This window comes from Brachyistius frenatus, unplaced genomic scaffold, assembly GCF_029030835.1.
Source record: "Brachyistius frenatus isolate BFR_SWC_R1_liver_20210118 unplaced genomic scaffold, ASM2903083v1 Contig_1, whole genome shotgun sequence".
Lineage (NCBI taxonomy): Eukaryota > Metazoa > Chordata > Actinopteri > Embiotocidae > Brachyistius > Brachyistius frenatus.
This window is the reverse complement of record NW_027210600.1, coordinates 6,802,501-6,820,006: the sequence shown is the minus strand read 5'-3', so window position 1 is coordinate 6,820,006 and position 17,506 is coordinate 6,802,501. Positions and strand designations below refer to the sequence as shown.

Here is a 17,506-nt window from a genome sequence, read left to right as displayed (position 1 = left end):
GGTACCTGATGTCACACCCTCGGGCAAGAAAACGCAACACACACCTGGCTCGAACACGCAGACACGTTAAGTGGCCACGGAGCGAGTGTGTAAAGACAAAGAAACCATGTTTCAGCGGGTGTTTTTTTTAACACTTCGAGTCTTCGATTTAAAAAAAAAAAAAAACAACTCACAATCAGCTTGTTTTTTTCCCCGATTTGTTTTAATTCTCATTTGTGAATGAATCTTTGTTCCACCGCCACGTCGCCATCGGTACGGGCCGGGCCGGGCCGTACCGGCGGCGGGACGGTCTGCCGTGTGCCGGCGTTAATGATGTGTTTCTTTCTCCCCATCAGGCTGCTAAAAGAAGGCGTGGACCCAAACCACCGCCACCGCCTCGGTTGGACCGCTCTCATGGTGGCTGCCATGAACCGACAGCACAGGTCTGAACAAGTCGTGTGTTTTTAAAAGCACGTGCGTAAACGGTAGATGTCGCGGTTTGGTGCAGACGCAGCTGTCTTGCGTGAGTTGCCCCTGCGAGCATATGTCATCCCAGTGTCCCCGCTCCAGTCGGTACAGTTCGTCATCAGAAGTGCAAAGAGCAACTTTCAGACTGACAGACGGTCTTTACCAGTTCCCCCATCTCTCTGTCCAACAAATTCAATTAGCCTCCTGGCCCCCAGAACACACACAACACAGAGAGGGGCTGAGGTTAAGGCCGGGCTAAATCCAATTTACAGGGCTTTTTTTTTTTTTTTTTTTTTTTTTCTTCCCTCCATCAGGGCTGTGTGGTCACTTTTTTTGTTAAAGGGCCTCAGGAAGGAGAAGCATAATGTGAGATCTGAATACGAAAATAGCTTCAAATGAGGTTAGTTTAAATCTCCGGGATACAGCTGGTGCTTTGGGTTGGGTTGTTTGAATTCAGGCTGCAAAATCGACACATCATGAATAATTTGTGGTACATTGCGACTGTGATTGCAACACTAGAAAAAGCACCGTTTTCTGTTTTTAAGCATTTCATTTTGAGGTCATTTCAAATTTTAGATGGTAGATTGGTCTGATACTAAGATTTCTATGTCGGCTTATTCATATTGAAGAAATGTATTGATTGTATGAGCAAAGAAAGTTACATGTCAGCATTTTTTTTTTTTTATAATCAGTTTATTGTCGTCATCAAGAAAGATGCCAAAAATGTACCACTTTCAGCTAAAATATGAGAATATGCTGCTTTTACGTGATTGTAAATTGAATGTTTTGGGGGATTTTGGACAAAGCAAGTGATTTTGTAGACGTTGTCATGGAGTCTCTGACACTTTGATGAATATTGTTCTCAATTTTCTATCATTTTATAGACAATAAGGAGTCAATTGTAAAAAAAAAAAAAAAAAACATATTGTGGGATTAGGTGTCCAAGGAAGTTACTTGATAGATTTGTTGAAAAATGGTCGAAGGATATCCTGCTAAAACCAAAATTACAGACGTGTACTCAAATATAGCAGAACTTTGGCCCTGAAACTCATGTTAAAGCAACTATTTCAAGAAACCAAAGATCCTTAGTTGCACAGTTGTGAACAGGAATTCTTCCTCTGGCCCTTAAAGTTGGTACATTTAAAAATATCCAAAAGGACAACAGGCTGTGTGACTGATGTGATTTAGAAGTGTGGAAGTTGAGAGTAAATCCCATTTTCTTCCTTATTACGATTAGTTAAGAATTTCCATGTTGAATGAAATGTGTTTCAAATCCAGAGTTGCTCTGGTGGTCTGATGATGACGGGGTGGAACGGTTATTTAGGTTTACGATTTTTAAGTTGGTCTAACTTTGTTGCTAAAGCTCGCAAAACAAACCTCAGGAACGTCAATTTGTTTTTAATCACTTGAAACTTTTGAAAGCCTTTCTCTTACTACTGCTCTGCTTCTTTTTTGTTATTAATGGTGTCCTGTAAGCATTTGGTGCCGGGCATACTGCTTATGCAAAACACAGTAAAATGAATCAACCAATCAATCAAGTTGTTGATGAAAGTAGCTGTTGGTTGTCTTCTACTCTCTGGTCTGTAACTAATCCTCACACACAGTCGTTGATCATTTTGTGATGTTTTAGCTGCAGTATATTTTCATATTTACATCACGTGTGCTGAGTGATTGTCGCTGTGTAATGTACTGATGTGGTTCACATTGTGTTTAATGACATGATGTGTCTCTGTGTGATTTTTTTTTTTTTTATTTTTTTTGGATACAAATTTAATAGGATGCGCGTTTGTGTCTTTTCCCGCCGTCTCTGTACATGTGTGTGACGGCACTGTGTTTTGTGCGTGTGTGTGTGTGTGCGCGTGTGTGTGTGTGTGTGTGTGTGTATGTGTTATGAGTGCTATAACTCAGCGAGACAGTGACACTCCTCTGTGTTTAATCCCGTCCTCCAACCCCCCAGTGAGCCGTCACTGCTGCAGGCAAGACAGAACATCGGTTCACACACATCAGTCACACACCTCTCTCGCTCTCGCTCTCTCACTCTCTCTCTCTCCGCACAGACACACACTCTCATCCACTCACAAAACACACACACACACACACACACACACACACACACACACACACACACACACACACACACACCGAAGTGAGGAGACAGGGGGAGTTTATACCAAATATCTTACAGGCCAACTGCCTATTACTCAGCCACACACAACTTTATTTGCAGCCGTTAAGTGAAAACACAGGGAACATTACTCATGAACAAGGTCTAGCCTGTAGCTACAGCGTCAGTATGGATCTCACTGTTGAATTATTCCACCTCTCTCTCTCTCTCTCGCAGTGCGTTTATATTTTCCAGGACCAGAAGCGGTGATTTTTGTTTCAGGAGACGGACAGATTTCAGCACCTCGGTAGTTCTCGGACTGTTTCCGGTCAACTGTGCTGAGGGGTCGAGGCGTGCCTGTGTCTGTGTGAGAGAATCAGGGGTGGAGCAGAGGGGTGTGCGGAAGAATTAAGGGTGAGACGTTGGGGGGGGGGGGGGGGGCGTGTGTTTGCTTAGCTTTGATGTGACGCTAAATCGGGGAGGCGCAGGGCCCGGCCCTCTGTTTGCACTCTTTAACGCACAATACCCATCTCCATCTCTCTTTCTCTCCCTGCGTCCCTCCCTCGCCGCATTCACGCACACAATGAGCGCTCAGCCGAGTGTGACGCCTGTTGACCGTTCCGACCTGTCGGCCGAGGGACTCGATGGGAGGCGAGAAGCGAGGGAAAGCGGAGGGATGATGGACGGAGGGGACGAGTGGCTCGTCGGATGAAGAAGAGGGAGAGAAGAGTTCAGCGGGGGAGAGAGAGAGAGGGGGGGGGGGGGGCTGATGTGGAGTGGGATTACGGATTTGGGAGCGGGATTAGCTGGACTAGCTAGCTCCTGGGGAAATATTATCATCGTTCGGTCACGATAGATCATGATTGAGATGGTAAGCAGTCTGGTTCAGTGACAGAATCAGGAACCATATATGGAATTGAATTGTTTCTACCAAGTTTTCTTCACATTATACCAACAAAAAAAAATCATACTCTGGACACTGATAATGTCATGAACAATGACTTCAAGGGGGTTCTAACCTACGCAAGATAAATATCATATGGATTTCATGTAATTATTGTCAGCATATGTAAACTGTTACGGTTTTCTACAAGTAAAGTTTCATGTCTATATAAGAATACTGTTCTTTAATATTATAGCTACATACCAGCCTTGCAACAGTTGAGAGAGTTATTGGTGTAGAAAGTTGGACATGAACTTCACCACTTTGCATCACCTATTTAACAGAGAAGTAACAAGAGTTCAATTGAATAATCGAGCTTGTTAATTGATTTAAAGGAGACCTGTCTTTGACTATTTACAATGTACAGAGAAATCCATTTGATAATGAGGAGCATTGAATTTACATTTTGACCAACTTGGTTATTTGGCCGAATAATAACTGAGTGCAGTGAACCTCTCTCCCTGGCATCTCTCTGACCCCAGATGTGCACCAGGTGAGGTGGGGGTCAAAGTGAGGTCCACCGCCTGGGCCAGGTGGTCAGAGACATGGATGGTCAGTTCGGCTCGGGTGTCTATTAAAGCACGAGGGCGACGGAAGTGTCTGTTTCCTGTCGTCCCTCCGGGGCCGGATTGGAAAACCAACACCGGCCCCCGGCTGTAACACCGGTCACCTGCCGGGAGAGCTGAGGCCGAGCCGGAGGGTTAAATCTCCCGCTCGTAATGTGTCACACCATGAGAGGTCACAACTGTTTGATAGAAAAGCAGTGTGGGAGAGGGAGCTGTAACTGGGAGGTTCAGGCCTCCGTTGAAGTGTCCTTGAGCAACACGCTGACCCCTTCTGAGCTCCAGGTGGGATGCAGCTGAGCATAATCAAGTTAAGAAGAATTTAGATACAAGTGACACTCTTAAATCTCTGGACCAGAAGAAAATATATATATATATATTATATATATATATATATATAAAAAGGAATACATAAAACAATATTATTATGTATTATGAAAGGCCCAGCTAGATCGGTTGTGTGTTTTATGATGCATAAATCCAAGAGTGGCACTAAAGTTGGAAATTACTCTCTTTATTTAACTAACACACATTTTGTTTATATTTATTTTATAAGATAATTATGTAATTTGCAGATCATTATTTGTGTGTACCTTTAAGATCGTATCAGGAAGTCTTTAATTGTAACTTTTTGACCAGCCTTTTAAAACGGGAGGTTAAACCTAATTAACCTCTGCGTGCCTTCAGTTTGGCCTCAAATTAGTGCTGCAGCTCTCCTCCTAAATGTCCCAAATATAGTTAGCCACTTGATCATCAGTTGATTAGTAAAACTATTAACAGTTTTCAAAAGCTCATTAGTTTTAGTACTGTCCTGTGTAATTAAATCTCCCTCTCTTTCATCTTTGTAGCTTGCACTTCCCTCCTTTCATCCACTCCTCCTCCTCCTCCTCCTCTTCCTCTCTGGAGTTTTCCTCTCTTTATCTCTCCGTGTTTACCTTTCTTATGCCATTAACCCTTTTCTCACCGTCTAAATTTCTTCACACAATCCTGCCCAGCCTCGTGTGACCAACCCTGTGTGTGTGTGTGTGTGTGTGTGTGTGTGTGTGTGTGTGTGTGTGTGTGTGTGTGTGTGTGTGTGTGTGTGTGTGTGTGTGCGTGTGTGTGTCTCATAGGATGCATCGACGTGTTTGTAGAAGTGCTTGCAAGGGTGAGAAGAGAGCCCTCCGTGGGTCATGGCCCCCCACTGCCGCCCCCAGCCACTGTGATACAGTAACAAAAGGGGACCCCCCGATAGTCCTTTATACCCCCTCAACAAGGTCACACACAAAGACCTGGCCAGAATGTTCTCAGCCTCGCTCTCCCACAGGATGTTCTCTGGTGGCGATGAAAACTGCCCACCTATCGGATTTTCAGGATATGAACACAGATGAAGAGGAAAATCTACTCTACTGGTATTTCGAACAGACATCTGTACCCGATTTAATTTATACCTGAAATTATTTCAAATTATTCACCAACCATTTTAATATCGTATTGATAGTTTCAGTCACTTTTTTTTTTTTAACAAAAGTTTCTTGCCCCAGCTTCTCAAATGTGAAGATTTAATTTTTTTAAAACATCATTTTTCGCTCTGTAAAATTACAAAGGGCATTTTTCAACAAAAAAAAAATGTATCTACATTTTCATGAGAAAATAAATTGCAGATTAATCTTTGGTGGAAGAAATATTGCATCCTTATGTCAATGTCTTGATTGATGCTGCAAATATGATTTGATTTCTAGTTTTGGTAAATGTTTGTTTTTAAATTTCTGTTTCGATATCTTTATATTTTCCTTTTAAATCGGTACTTGGTTGTTGCTGTAACAAGTGAGGATGTTTAATTTCACCAAGGTTTTATATCAGATCGGTTTTATGAAGCCGCTCCATCACTCTTGAGATCATTTCTCCTGTCGATACTCATTTCAAGAGCACCGATTCTTCTCTGAAGGCCGTAGCCTAAAAAAGGAGCCCACTTCATCCTCGTATGAATAATCATTTTTCTCCATTTAAGCCCTTTCAGGCCTCCTCTGCACCCATTTAGCCGAAAATGATCCATCACTCCCTCCCAGGCTGCGTTACTTGCCCACAGGTTTAATGGCGGCGGCGGCAGTAGCGGAGGATTGACAGGGTTCATGTTTCGGCCACCGCCTCTCTGCCTCTCTCTCTCTCTCTCTCTCTCGCCACGGACGAGCTGTGTAGTTCTGGCGTGTCTGTGTGGACATGTCTGCGTCTCAATGTCAAAGCCATCGCTCACGTCCACGGCGGTCCGTGTGTGTGTGTGTGTGTGTGTGTGTGTGTGTGTGTGTGTGTGTGTGTGTGTGTGTGTGTGTGTGTGTGTGTGTGTGTGTGTGTGTGTGTGTGGACGTGACAGTGTGTTCTGTAGGCGGAGAGACGGTACCTGGAATGTCCGCTGGGTCACAGTGAGTGGTGTTGCCGAGGAGTGCTGGTGTTTGTTCTATAAGGCGGTACGCTCCAATGAAGGACTACACACAAACACCCTCTCCGTCACACGGGCCTCCCCCCCCCCCCCAACAGTGCCGGAAACAGTCCCCGACCCTTGCCCCCTCAGTGTGCACATACGTACATGTTACGAGGCAAGACAAATGTGTAACGAAGGAGAGAAAGAGGGAAGTGGCCATTGGGGTGTATCCACCATAACGGCACAGAATAGATGGACGGGAGTCAGGTGGAAGCGTCACCGTCACTCGAGCAATATCGGATATTTGCATGCGTTTGTTTTCGAGCTGTGAGGATGGAGGGGGTGGGTGGGGGGGGGGACTTTGTGAAAAGGTCGAGGTTATGTTTGGTGATGTGAAGGAAGAAAGCGGAATGTTGATTCCAAATCCTCCTTCCAGTAAGAGAGCTAACGACGGCCTCGGATGACTACATCGTTGCGTGCTGGGTCAGACGTCGTGCACGCGTTTGATTCGACAGGAGACGCAGTGACATGACAGAGATTTGTCAGTCTCCGGTACCATGTTCTGATGTAGCTATCCGTTTAATATCTCTGTCTGTATTGGGCCATTGTGGGCAGTGTTGTAAACGAGAAGGCAGCTTTAAGACGATACTGTTTTTATCATGTTTTTGCATGGAGGCGATGAACCTGTTTTTGTTTTTAATTCACTGGATTCACCAAAAGACGAACATCTTCAGATACTTAAACAGTTTCTACATCAAATGTCCAATGAATTTCCAAAGTCACGACATTTTGAGACAACAAATAACAATCGACAAACATATCGTGACAGAGAATTTGATCCACATCGCTGAACACCTGGACTCGATTATATCTTAAAACAGCCTTCCTTAGTCTCGGGTATTCCTGCAGGAAAAAAACAAAACAAATCCCCTGTCGCCCAAAAAACTAACCAATAAAGATGTTCGTGGGACACCAAAAAAATACAACGAAGGATAAATTATTATTATGAATTGTTTAATGTCACAAACTGAAGAATATGATATCATTCCAGTGTAAAATGTGTTTTGCTTTACGTGCCGAGCGAGCAGTTTTCGTTGAAGTGATTGGGCGACATGTTAAAAGTCTGATATGCAGTTCTTATAATACGTCTCATCCTTTTGAAATACCGGACTATCACTGTGTAAAAGCTTGTCTGTGTGCATGTCTGCATTTCTAAAAAACAAGATTCAGGATTATTATACGTGTTTAAATGTGTAATTAAATTTTTTCTTTTGTTGTTTTCCAGTGTGGTGAAGGTTCTGCTCGAAGCCGGCGCCGACCCAAACACTGGAGATCACTTCAACAACGTTTACGACACGTCACGGGAGAAAGGCATCCACTCACTAGAAGGTGAATATATATAAAAAAAAAAATTTAAAAAAACTATACGTGTTTGTCACACGTGTGTTTGTTTGTGTGTGGTCGTTGTCTTTATGAACCTAAAGTGTTGAACCAGATATTGTTATCTGTTGTTATTATTATTATTATTATAATCAGACATTATAATTTGCATAAACATTTGCATTCATGTACATGTTTGAATTGTGCGTTTATTATTTTATATGTTCTGTGACAAGTAGTGTGTGTTTTATTTGTTTTGTTTTTTCTGAGCTGCACAGTCGCACACAAACACACAGGCACAGTGACACGCACGCACACACACACACACACATTACCCCCCTCCACCCTCCCGTCTGTGTTGGATTTCTGCAGACATATTTATATGGGATATGTATATTGCAGACATTTATATGGCTGTCAGGTTTGGGTCCACGTGGGGCCGGCGTAGCGTGGGGAAGCGTTTCCCAGATGCACACTGATGGATGGGTTAGGGGGGCCTGTGTGACGCTTTATTGGGTTAGCTATGATTATCCCGCCCTGTCTCTCTCTCTCTCTCTCACACACACACACACACACACACACACACACACACACACACACACACACACAGAGAGAGACTGTCAGAGAGAGAGAAAGGAAAAAAGAGTGGGACGGATGGAGGGAGGGATGAAGGGAGGGAAAGACTGATGAGGTAAAGAAGAAAGAAAAGAGAGAAGCACTGCAAGAAAAACCAGGGATGAAGAGAAGAAGGATAAAGAAGGAGGAAGATGTGGATGTTGAGGGGGTGATGGAGGGAGACGGGGATTGAAGGAAATGGGCGGCATGATGAGGGAGAGGAGAGGAAGTCAGGAAATGGATGAAGCAAAGTTATTGGGATAGAGAGAGAGTGGGCAGGGAGGAGGGAGGAAGTGATGAAAGGAATTGATGGACACCGAGGAGGAGCGGAAGGAGGCGGCGGAAAAAATAAGAATGGATGATGCGGGAGTGGCACGAGATGAGTGCTCTTATGAAAAAGAAAGTAAGGAGAGAATGATAGAGTATCTCCATTATTAGTAAGGAGCACCCCAAAACACAACTCGTATAATTCCCATCGTGTCGAGCTCAAATTTGTGAAAATGAACAAGTCTCCCAAAGCTGGAAACAAGAAAAATAATGTTGTAGAGGCAGCGTTACACTTTCTGGAGCTTCAACATTGACTGTGAATAGATTAAAGAAAGTAGCAGAAGCAAGCGCTTCCAGTTAAAGTAGCTTTCTTCAGCTTCAGGGAGTTTTACCGTTTCCAGACTCAAATCATAACTATCCTCTTTACATCTATGTGGAATTAGTGCATTTTCTCAAATTCATTTTGGGTCTAAAAATATATATATATATATCTTGTTTTTGGTTTGTTGTTTGTTTTTGGCAAATCTCTCAGTCTTTCGAATGAACAATGGTCCCAGCAGACTTTTTGTGTAATGTTTTTTTTTTCTGTAACCTTTTACACTTATATTATAAGCAGACTGTAATCTGTCTCGTGTCTCCACGTCTCCGTGCCTCTCTACAGTCCTGGTGTCCAGAGAGGATGAGTTCAGCAGCAGGCTCAGCAGCAGGGCTGGTTTCCGTGGCTGCACGGCGCTTCACTACGCAACACTGGCCGATGACCCCCATACCGTCAGCATGATGCTGGAGGCCGGTACGTTCACCCATCAACACCCACCCACCACCACCACCACCCCACCCCGACCCGTCCTCTCGTACCCCACCTTCAGGTCTGTGGTGGACCTCAGAGTAATTATCGAGTTATTAGAGGCGTAAAGACGATCAGCAGCCTGCACATATTTTGAAAAGCTGCTCTGCAGTTTGACGCCTCTACCGTTCAAACAGTTCAAATCTTTAGTTTTGATGTCAAAGTGGAATTACTGATTGACCATAATCACATTTTGTCGGCCATTCGGTGTTCCCGCCTTCACCGTGTCTCGCATTTATATAGACACAAAAGGGGGAAAGTGGATTGAGGGTTTTTGCAATTCTGCTTAGTTAGTCTGCGTTTTCCTGAGGCTGAACTCGGTCACCTGAACTTTGTCAGTCTCCGCTAAACAAATCTTACAGACCTCGATTATATTTTTCCACTGGAGGGAAAAGTCTGCGCGGTTTAACATAATGGCTTCGTCTGTTATTAAGATGAGTAAAGATCAAGTAATTAAGGCCTCAATTTACGGTTAACTTGTGTATTAGATCTGCCAAAGAGGTTATGTTTCTATGTTTCTTCATCACTTGACATATTTCAGTGATCTTGGTGGAAAGTCAGACCAACGGACATGAAAGGACGGGTTTACTTCTGGTGCCATTTAAAGAGGCTTTTATCTTTTGATCGGCACAATGTGGGGCGCAGAAATGAAATTCAAGCCACTCTCGTTCTGAGCTGAGTTTCTGGCGGAACATTTTGTTGCCCCGCTCTGACACATTTCATCCAGGTCTCTCAATCTAGTTGACTCAATTATTATTATTATTATTATTAATAGGGCTGCCACAAAGAGTCGACTAAGCGTTTATCGACAAAAAAAAGAAAAAAAAAAGTCTCATTTGACCATGTTTTCATTAGTCGTTCAGTTATAGGAAGAAAAAAAACATTGAAACTGCGTTCTTTTTAGAGACGTCGCAAATAACTTAATCATTTTAGTTATCGTCTCCATCAGTTTTAAAAAGCTTTCTATGCATCATCACTAAAACGCTTCCACCGACGATTAATATAGACTTTTACAAAACTCATCTGAAATTGATCACTAGTTCATCCCCCATCGGCCCCCATAACACTCGCACCTGTCATTGACTCAGCTCCACCAGCACGCACGCACGCACGCACACACACACACACACACACACACACACACACACACACACACACACACACACACACACACACACGCGCGCACACACACCCTGGGGCAGAGTATCCCCCTCAGTTTCCAGGCGAGCAGCTCTTAAACAAGCGAGGCCTCGTTGAACTGTGACCTCCACACAGAACATGCCCTTGGGGTAACTCCACATCCACAGGAAATGTGTGCGTCTTTGTGTGTCAATTTTTTTTTTTATATATGTGTGAGCATGTATGTTTGTGCACTCAAACTTATATTATTGATTCGATTTAAATATTCATAAATTCATTTTTGCTTTTATCCGTCTGAGACCCTTGTTTTAGTTCGTACACACCTTTCTGAATCTTTGAAGTTTCTAGTTTTTGCTTTTTAGACTGATTAGTTTTTTTTTGTTTTTTTTTTATAAAACACAACATTTTCGTATCAAACCATCACTATACACACACACACACACACACACACACACACACACACACACACACACACACACACACACACACACACACACGAGCTTATATTAATGTCTTGTTTATGTTTATGATGGATGGTGCATCTGCTCTGTCTGCCTGTCTCTCCCGTCTCACCCCTGCGTCTGTAAGCACTCTGAACGCTTAAACAAATCACCTCATCTAACTCGATCAAATGTTCTGCAGGCGCATTTTTGAATTAAAAAGGTAAGAAATTTCACGAAGCACAGACATTTGTTTTAAGATAATCAGATTAAGGACGGGGTCGGTTGTAACTCGCCCGACTGGGCCTTCGCTGGGTCGGCGCCACCATCACGGCCAATGACAGTCAGGACGTCACGCGCTCTCCGTCACACACACTGCTGTGTGAATGGGCGCGTAATTAGAGACTTTTATCAAAGTTTTTCATGCGTGTTTGATTATTCTGGACAAAGCTTCTGTCATTTGTCTTTTTCTTTAATCTCTTTGTAGCCTCCTCTTCATCTTTTTTTTTTTTTTTTTACTTCATCACAAAACATTATGAACTGCTGTAGCTTCAGGACATCTGTGTGTGTGTGTGTGTGTGTGTGTGTGTGTGTGTGTGTGTGTGTGTGTGTGTGTGTGTGTGTGTGTGTGTGTGTGTGTGTGTGTGTGGCCTCTCTGTTTGTGTATCATCATCCTTCCATGTATGTACACACTGCATGTGTTTATAGACTTGTGTCTGTCCTGTACCTTGTTATTTCCCCTGTGTTTGTGTACATCCATGCCCCTCTACTAGCCGTGGGTTTGCTCTTTTGGCCTTAGCCGGCCCTCGACTCGCACGTCCATCCATCACGGTCTCCAGGCGCCACCCTCGGGCTCCACTTTGCCCCACAGTCCCTCACCCTACCTGCGGAGGCTCTCTAGCTTCTCCCCAGGCGCCACATCGGGCCTGTGGCCAGAGGCATTGAGTAATGGACGGCTCCGTAGGTGGTAGGAGGCCAGAAGAGACACACACACACGCTTGTAGACGCACACAATAATGACAGACACACACACACACACACACACACACACACACACACACACACACACACACACACACACACACACACACACACACACACAAAAAGACCAGCAGGGGCTCTCTCCCACCAGCTGCACTGAAAGAGAGGGAGGAGGAAATAGGAAAAAGGAGGGGACTCCTAATAGGCATAACTAAAGCACTCCTAATGAAGGGATCCTGTGTGTGTGTGTGTGTGTGTGTGTGTGTGTGTGTGTGTGTGTGTGTGTGTGTGTGTGTGTGTGTGTGTGTGTGTGTGTGTGTGTTCGCTCGATCGCGTGCACGCGTGTCAATGTTCAGCTGGTGTGTGTCTGTTTGTGTGACTGTCGTTAGTGTTGATCCTGTTATAAAGTGCTATGGCCCAGAGGGTTGGCCTGATATTAAAGCCCTAAATGATGCTATTTATTATGTCGTGTGTGTGCGTGTGTGTGTGTGTGTGTGTGTGTGTGTGTGTGTGTGTGTGTGTGTGTGTGTGTGTGTGGTGCTTTCTTCCCTCCTGTTTTGGGAGGGGGAAGGGAGGGGGGGGTTTAGTGGTGTATTGTTGTTAGGATCGATAGCTTTGTGAGCAGGTCACGAAACTTAGGGGTTTATCGATAATCATCACAGTGATTATTAGTCTCTGTGGTCGGTGCTCAGAGCAATAGGAACAACCATCACCTGTATTGATTGCATACAGTTTTTTCAGAGGAAAAAGTTCACACTGGTGTTGTGGTTCTTGGTGCTCATCCAACATCCCGGACAAACAGCGCCGATATCACACTTCTTCTTTTTTTTTTTTTTTTTTTTTTTTTTTAAATATCTACCTTATGAGCTGTAAAGTCAGAAAGGAGAACTTAAAATACCCCCCAATAGATTCAGTTTGAATATATTGTTCGGGCAAGTGAGTGAGTTTTGCCACAATTTGTTTGTGATTTATTTTAATCCTGTATTTTTTTTTTAGATTTCCGTGTATTTCTCTGCCAATTTATGAAAGTGACACATTTCACTCCACTGTTTTCATTTCCTCTTCTGAGTGTCAGCAGAATCTTAAATAGCTTTCAGGCATCGGACTACGTTGTCACAATTCACAGCTTAAAGTTGAAGTGTTTGTTGTCCACACTGGTAAATGAATACATGATTATATCTGGGCATTGTTTGAAACTGACAGTACAACTGCCGACTTTTCATCATTCCAAACTTTGAGGATAATCAACACATTTTCCTGCAAAACATGTTAAATATCCAACTTAGCGTAAATACACAAAAGTCTAAAATTGTAACATTTTTCTATAAAAGCAGAAACTAATGACAGATTGAAGTAATGTAGAGTACAGATGTGATTGAGCATTCACCCTGACAACAGCTGTGTCCGAAATCATCAATCAAATTATGTGTTTTATACATAATATAAATACCTGAAAAATGTTACACTCTTAACGGAAAAAAAGTACTACTTTCTGCGAACAATCCCACAATGCAGTGTGGCAAATGATGAATCCAAAGTATGACGATTAGTATAAAATCTCCCAAATCTTACATCACCTCTCACTGTTGAATGAGGTATTTATTGAGTGTCCAGCAGTGAACACGGTGGTGATTTCGGACACAGTCAAAGTTAAAGTTCTTTTGTTCTGCTCTGGAGTCAGACTAGCTGCTTGGTTAAATTTGCTAAGAGCACCTTTGGTCATTGAGTTTGACTTTTTAAAGACCCTTTGTTGATTTTTCTCTTTCAAAATTTGAGTACATAACAGTTTTCAGACACTTAGTTCTCTAAAGTGATTTTGCTTCCTACCAGAACAGTGTTGAGGTTTGTCTGTCGGGAATCTGGAGTCGACAGAAACTACGTGTTTGTATGTAGCGTGATGACTTGTCACTCTCTCTTACAGCACAAGTGCTTTTCCGAGGTGTAGCTGATTTCGCAAAAAAAGGAAAAAAACAACTTTCCACTATTTATCGCATTTTATCCATGAGTGCATGTGATGTGATGGAAACATTCACTTGTTCATGTGGAGGCACGCGTGTGTGTCGGTGACTCTGGGCTGAGAGTGGCAGCACAGGTCGGGGCAGAAGGCACTGCTAACCACCCCGACTGACAAGCCCACCACCGTCCAGCCCTGGCAAACTTCACCCGCACTGTGACATTATGTTTCTCTCTCATTTATACTGCGACCCTTTAAAGATCATTCTTCCTCCGTTTAACCCCTCCTGCTGTGTGTGTGTGTGTGTGTGTGGGGGGGGGGGGTTATGCCTCAATGGCCCCCAACCTGCAGAAACCTGCAGTGTGTGTAGATTGTATAATAGTGCGGCGCGTTGGTGTGCGGGTGTAGGGGTCAAAGTGTGTGTTATTGCCACGCGTTGCGGATATGAAACCCCCTACAGGGTCATTGCGTGGCCCTCCTACTTCACCACAGTTAGCCTCAGTGACCCCTGTGACCTTTCACCCCTAACCTCACTGTCTTGATCGACGTTTTGACCCTCCTGCAGAGGAAGTGTGAGCATATTCTTGCAGTACTTAAAATGTGTGTGTGTGTGTGTGTGTGTGTGTGTGTGTGTGTGTGTGTGTGTGTGTGTGTGTGTGTGTGTGTGTGTGTGTGTGTGTGTGTGTGTTCACTTACATACAGGTGCCAACCCCCTGCAGACCAACGGTTTGGGACACACTGCTCGGGCCTATGCGAAGGAGGGGGAAGTGAGCACAGTACTGCAGCAGTGGGAGGGGAAGGTACGACACCCTCCTCACAGACACAAACATTCATTTTGTTTTGCTTCCGTACAAACTGTGCCGAACATAGAAGCAATTAAACTAACATTAGTTTCTGTGCTCAGATGTTTCGATGCTGTACTTGTTTCCTTTGGCCTGGTCTGAATGACTCAGCACATTTTACTCAGCCTGACATCTGTGTCACTTCCTCACACAGACACACACTCCTCAGGAGGTCTGTGTGTGTCCGCTGACTGACTGACAGATGCTTTCGAGTATTAAAGTTGAGAAAGCTGGTGAAGGTTAACTGGGGTTAAAAACTGAGCCAGGTTATTGATCAGTATGATATAAAGAACATATCATGACATGAGACATAATCTAGACTGTTTGTTTTCATATTTTCGTACACAGTAGCTTTCTCCTCTTCTTAAATGTGAAAGTTAATTAACAACACTGATTTCAAATGAATATGTAATTAGCTATTCTCTGCGTGTATAGTGATCATCTTTTAAACAGACAGATAATCCGAGACCGAAAGCGCTGAAGTAAAATTATTTATAAATAAATGGACATTTCAGAATGCAAACTGTCAGCTGTTATTATTCACGATGTTAATGTTATAAAATATGTTAATAAATCACTTTCCATCGTCACTCTTTAAAGGATGACTTTTTTTTTTGTCTATCGGTGACTTTTGCTTTATAAAACTACTCTCTGAAGATCGTGAAAGTGAAATATGTTGAAGTCTGTGGAGCTTTTTGTACACTATAGTATCCATATTTTTTTTTAATGAAGAAACATGTCACTCACTGTAACTGTGTTTCTCGTAGATGTGTTTTCAATAGTTTTTGGTCTGCAATGGAGCTCTATGGCACAGAGAAATAAGCTAAATCAGGTTTTGGATACAAATACAACACTTGTTAGTCAAATAAATTTGATCTTTTCATGGAATTCATCAACAGGAAGAGAATTGTTGAATTATTCCTTGAAAACACATCTGTTCAGTGACACGAGCTGAAAGTCTCCTTCCTATTGTTCAGCAGTCTTGCTGTATGAACACCGTAAAAGTACAGTAACAAACAAAAGAAATCACTTCTCTTTTGTCTAATAGTTTCCAGGATAGGTCTTTTTTTTTTTTCCTGATAAAACTTTGATAACAAAAATGTGTTTGTACAAGTTGGAATGAGGTCAGGCCCGAGATTTCATGGAGTTTTCACTGAAAAAAGCTCCAGCACAGCGCTCACTGCTCAGCTCCTGGTATTTCACAGGTGTATAGCGGGATCTGCCTTTTTCTTAAATAAAACTCGAGTTATCTGTAGTTATCTAGCGGCTTGACAGCGGGCTGCAGCTAAGCAAGATGGAGAGAGAGAATAAACAGGCTGCCTCCACTGCAGGCTGAAAACCTGGAGTCTGAGGAGACAAAGAGGGGAGGATAAATGAGTCATGGGCCGGCTGTGAGGGAGAAAGAGGGAGAGGAACCGAGGGGCGAGGGAAGAACGCTGAAAGAAAAGACGGAGAATGAGGAGAGACGTGGAAAGAGACATCGAGCGAAATCAGCAGAAGAGAGGAAATGGATGTCAGAGAAATGGAGGCAAATGGAAAGGTAGAGTGTGATAAAGAGGAGGAAGACGGGAAACAGATAGCTGCTGCGAAAGGGGAGAAGGCAATTCTGAAGCAGGAGGTGAAGTTGGAAGCACGAAGGGAGCAGGAGAGAGATTTCAACTACATAAAGGCATTTAAAATGTTTAAGAAGTGCGATAATCTAATAACAATTTTTTTTTTTTTAAGATTTAAAAAAAAAAATAATCAAGCTTTGTTTACAGAATGGCATTTTGGACGTCCAGTATTTAGCCACGAGTTCAAACAAAAATCATCTCCTGCACACGACACCAGACCACTTTCACGAACGGTAGATTTACTGAATAGCTTTATTTTAATCAGAGCAAATGTTTGATGAAAGTCACTCGACTGAAACACAGCTATTCAATCTATTCTCAGGACTTATTCTCTGAAGCGCAGGTCTGAATAACTTCTCTTCTTTGACACTGTTTAGTGACGACAACAGTTTTCTAAAGGGATAAAAAGACAATGTAATTTCTTTTAAAATCAAAAGGATTTTACAATCTATATACGCGCGCACCCTCTATTGTCGGACGCTCGGTTCAGATGAGGAATAATTGTCCAGTAAAAACCCTTCAACTGCAGCTACTGTACATCCGGGTGAGATTCTCACTTACAGGTGTTCAGTCATAATTCTTCAGGTAGCTTTGCTCCACTGGCTCCTCAGCCAACTCCATACAGTACACCAAAGGTCTAAAGTGACACTGCTACTATAACAAGACATCATCAGCAGCAGCAGCAGTAACTCTTTCTTTGCCAAAGAAGAAAAGGTGACTATAAAGAGATGAAGGTGGGGAGTAAAAAGACAAACAACTGTGAGAGTTGAGTGTTTCCCTCCACTCGCCCTCAAATGTCTCCTTCCTCTTCCTGTTTCTTGCATACTGAGATTTTTGTTTTGTTTTGTTTTTTTAACCTCCATCTAGTTCCAGGAGGCGCAGGCCCGGCGGGAGGCAGAGGAGAGGAGGAGGTTCCCCCTGGAGAGGAGGCTGAAGGAGTACATCATCGGGCAGGAGGGGGCCATCAACACTGTG

The 17,506-nt window shown here is 43.2% G+C and overlaps 1 protein-coding gene across 2 annotated transcripts in view; it reads left to right on the top strand.

Moving 5' to 3' along the window:
- Positions 1-17,506, top strand: part of clpb (ClpB family mitochondrial disaggregase) — a 35,192-nt gene that overhangs the window by 3,860 nt on the left and 13,826 nt on the right. The window contains exons 3-7 of one of the 2 annotated variants that reach the window (XM_069718139.1): positions 336-422; positions 7,741-7,844; positions 9,379-9,507; positions 14,779-14,876; positions 17,399-17,506. The exon at positions 17,399-17,506 is cut by the window's right edge and continues 7 nt beyond it. In XM_069718139.1, coding sequence (XP_069574240.1) covers positions 336-422; positions 7,741-7,844; positions 9,379-9,507; positions 14,779-14,876; positions 17,399-17,506 — 526 coding nt within the window. The remainder of the gene's footprint in view (positions 1-335; positions 423-7,740; positions 7,845-9,378; positions 9,508-14,778; positions 14,877-17,398) is intronic. The other variant, XM_069718223.1, reaches the window with a different exon arrangement.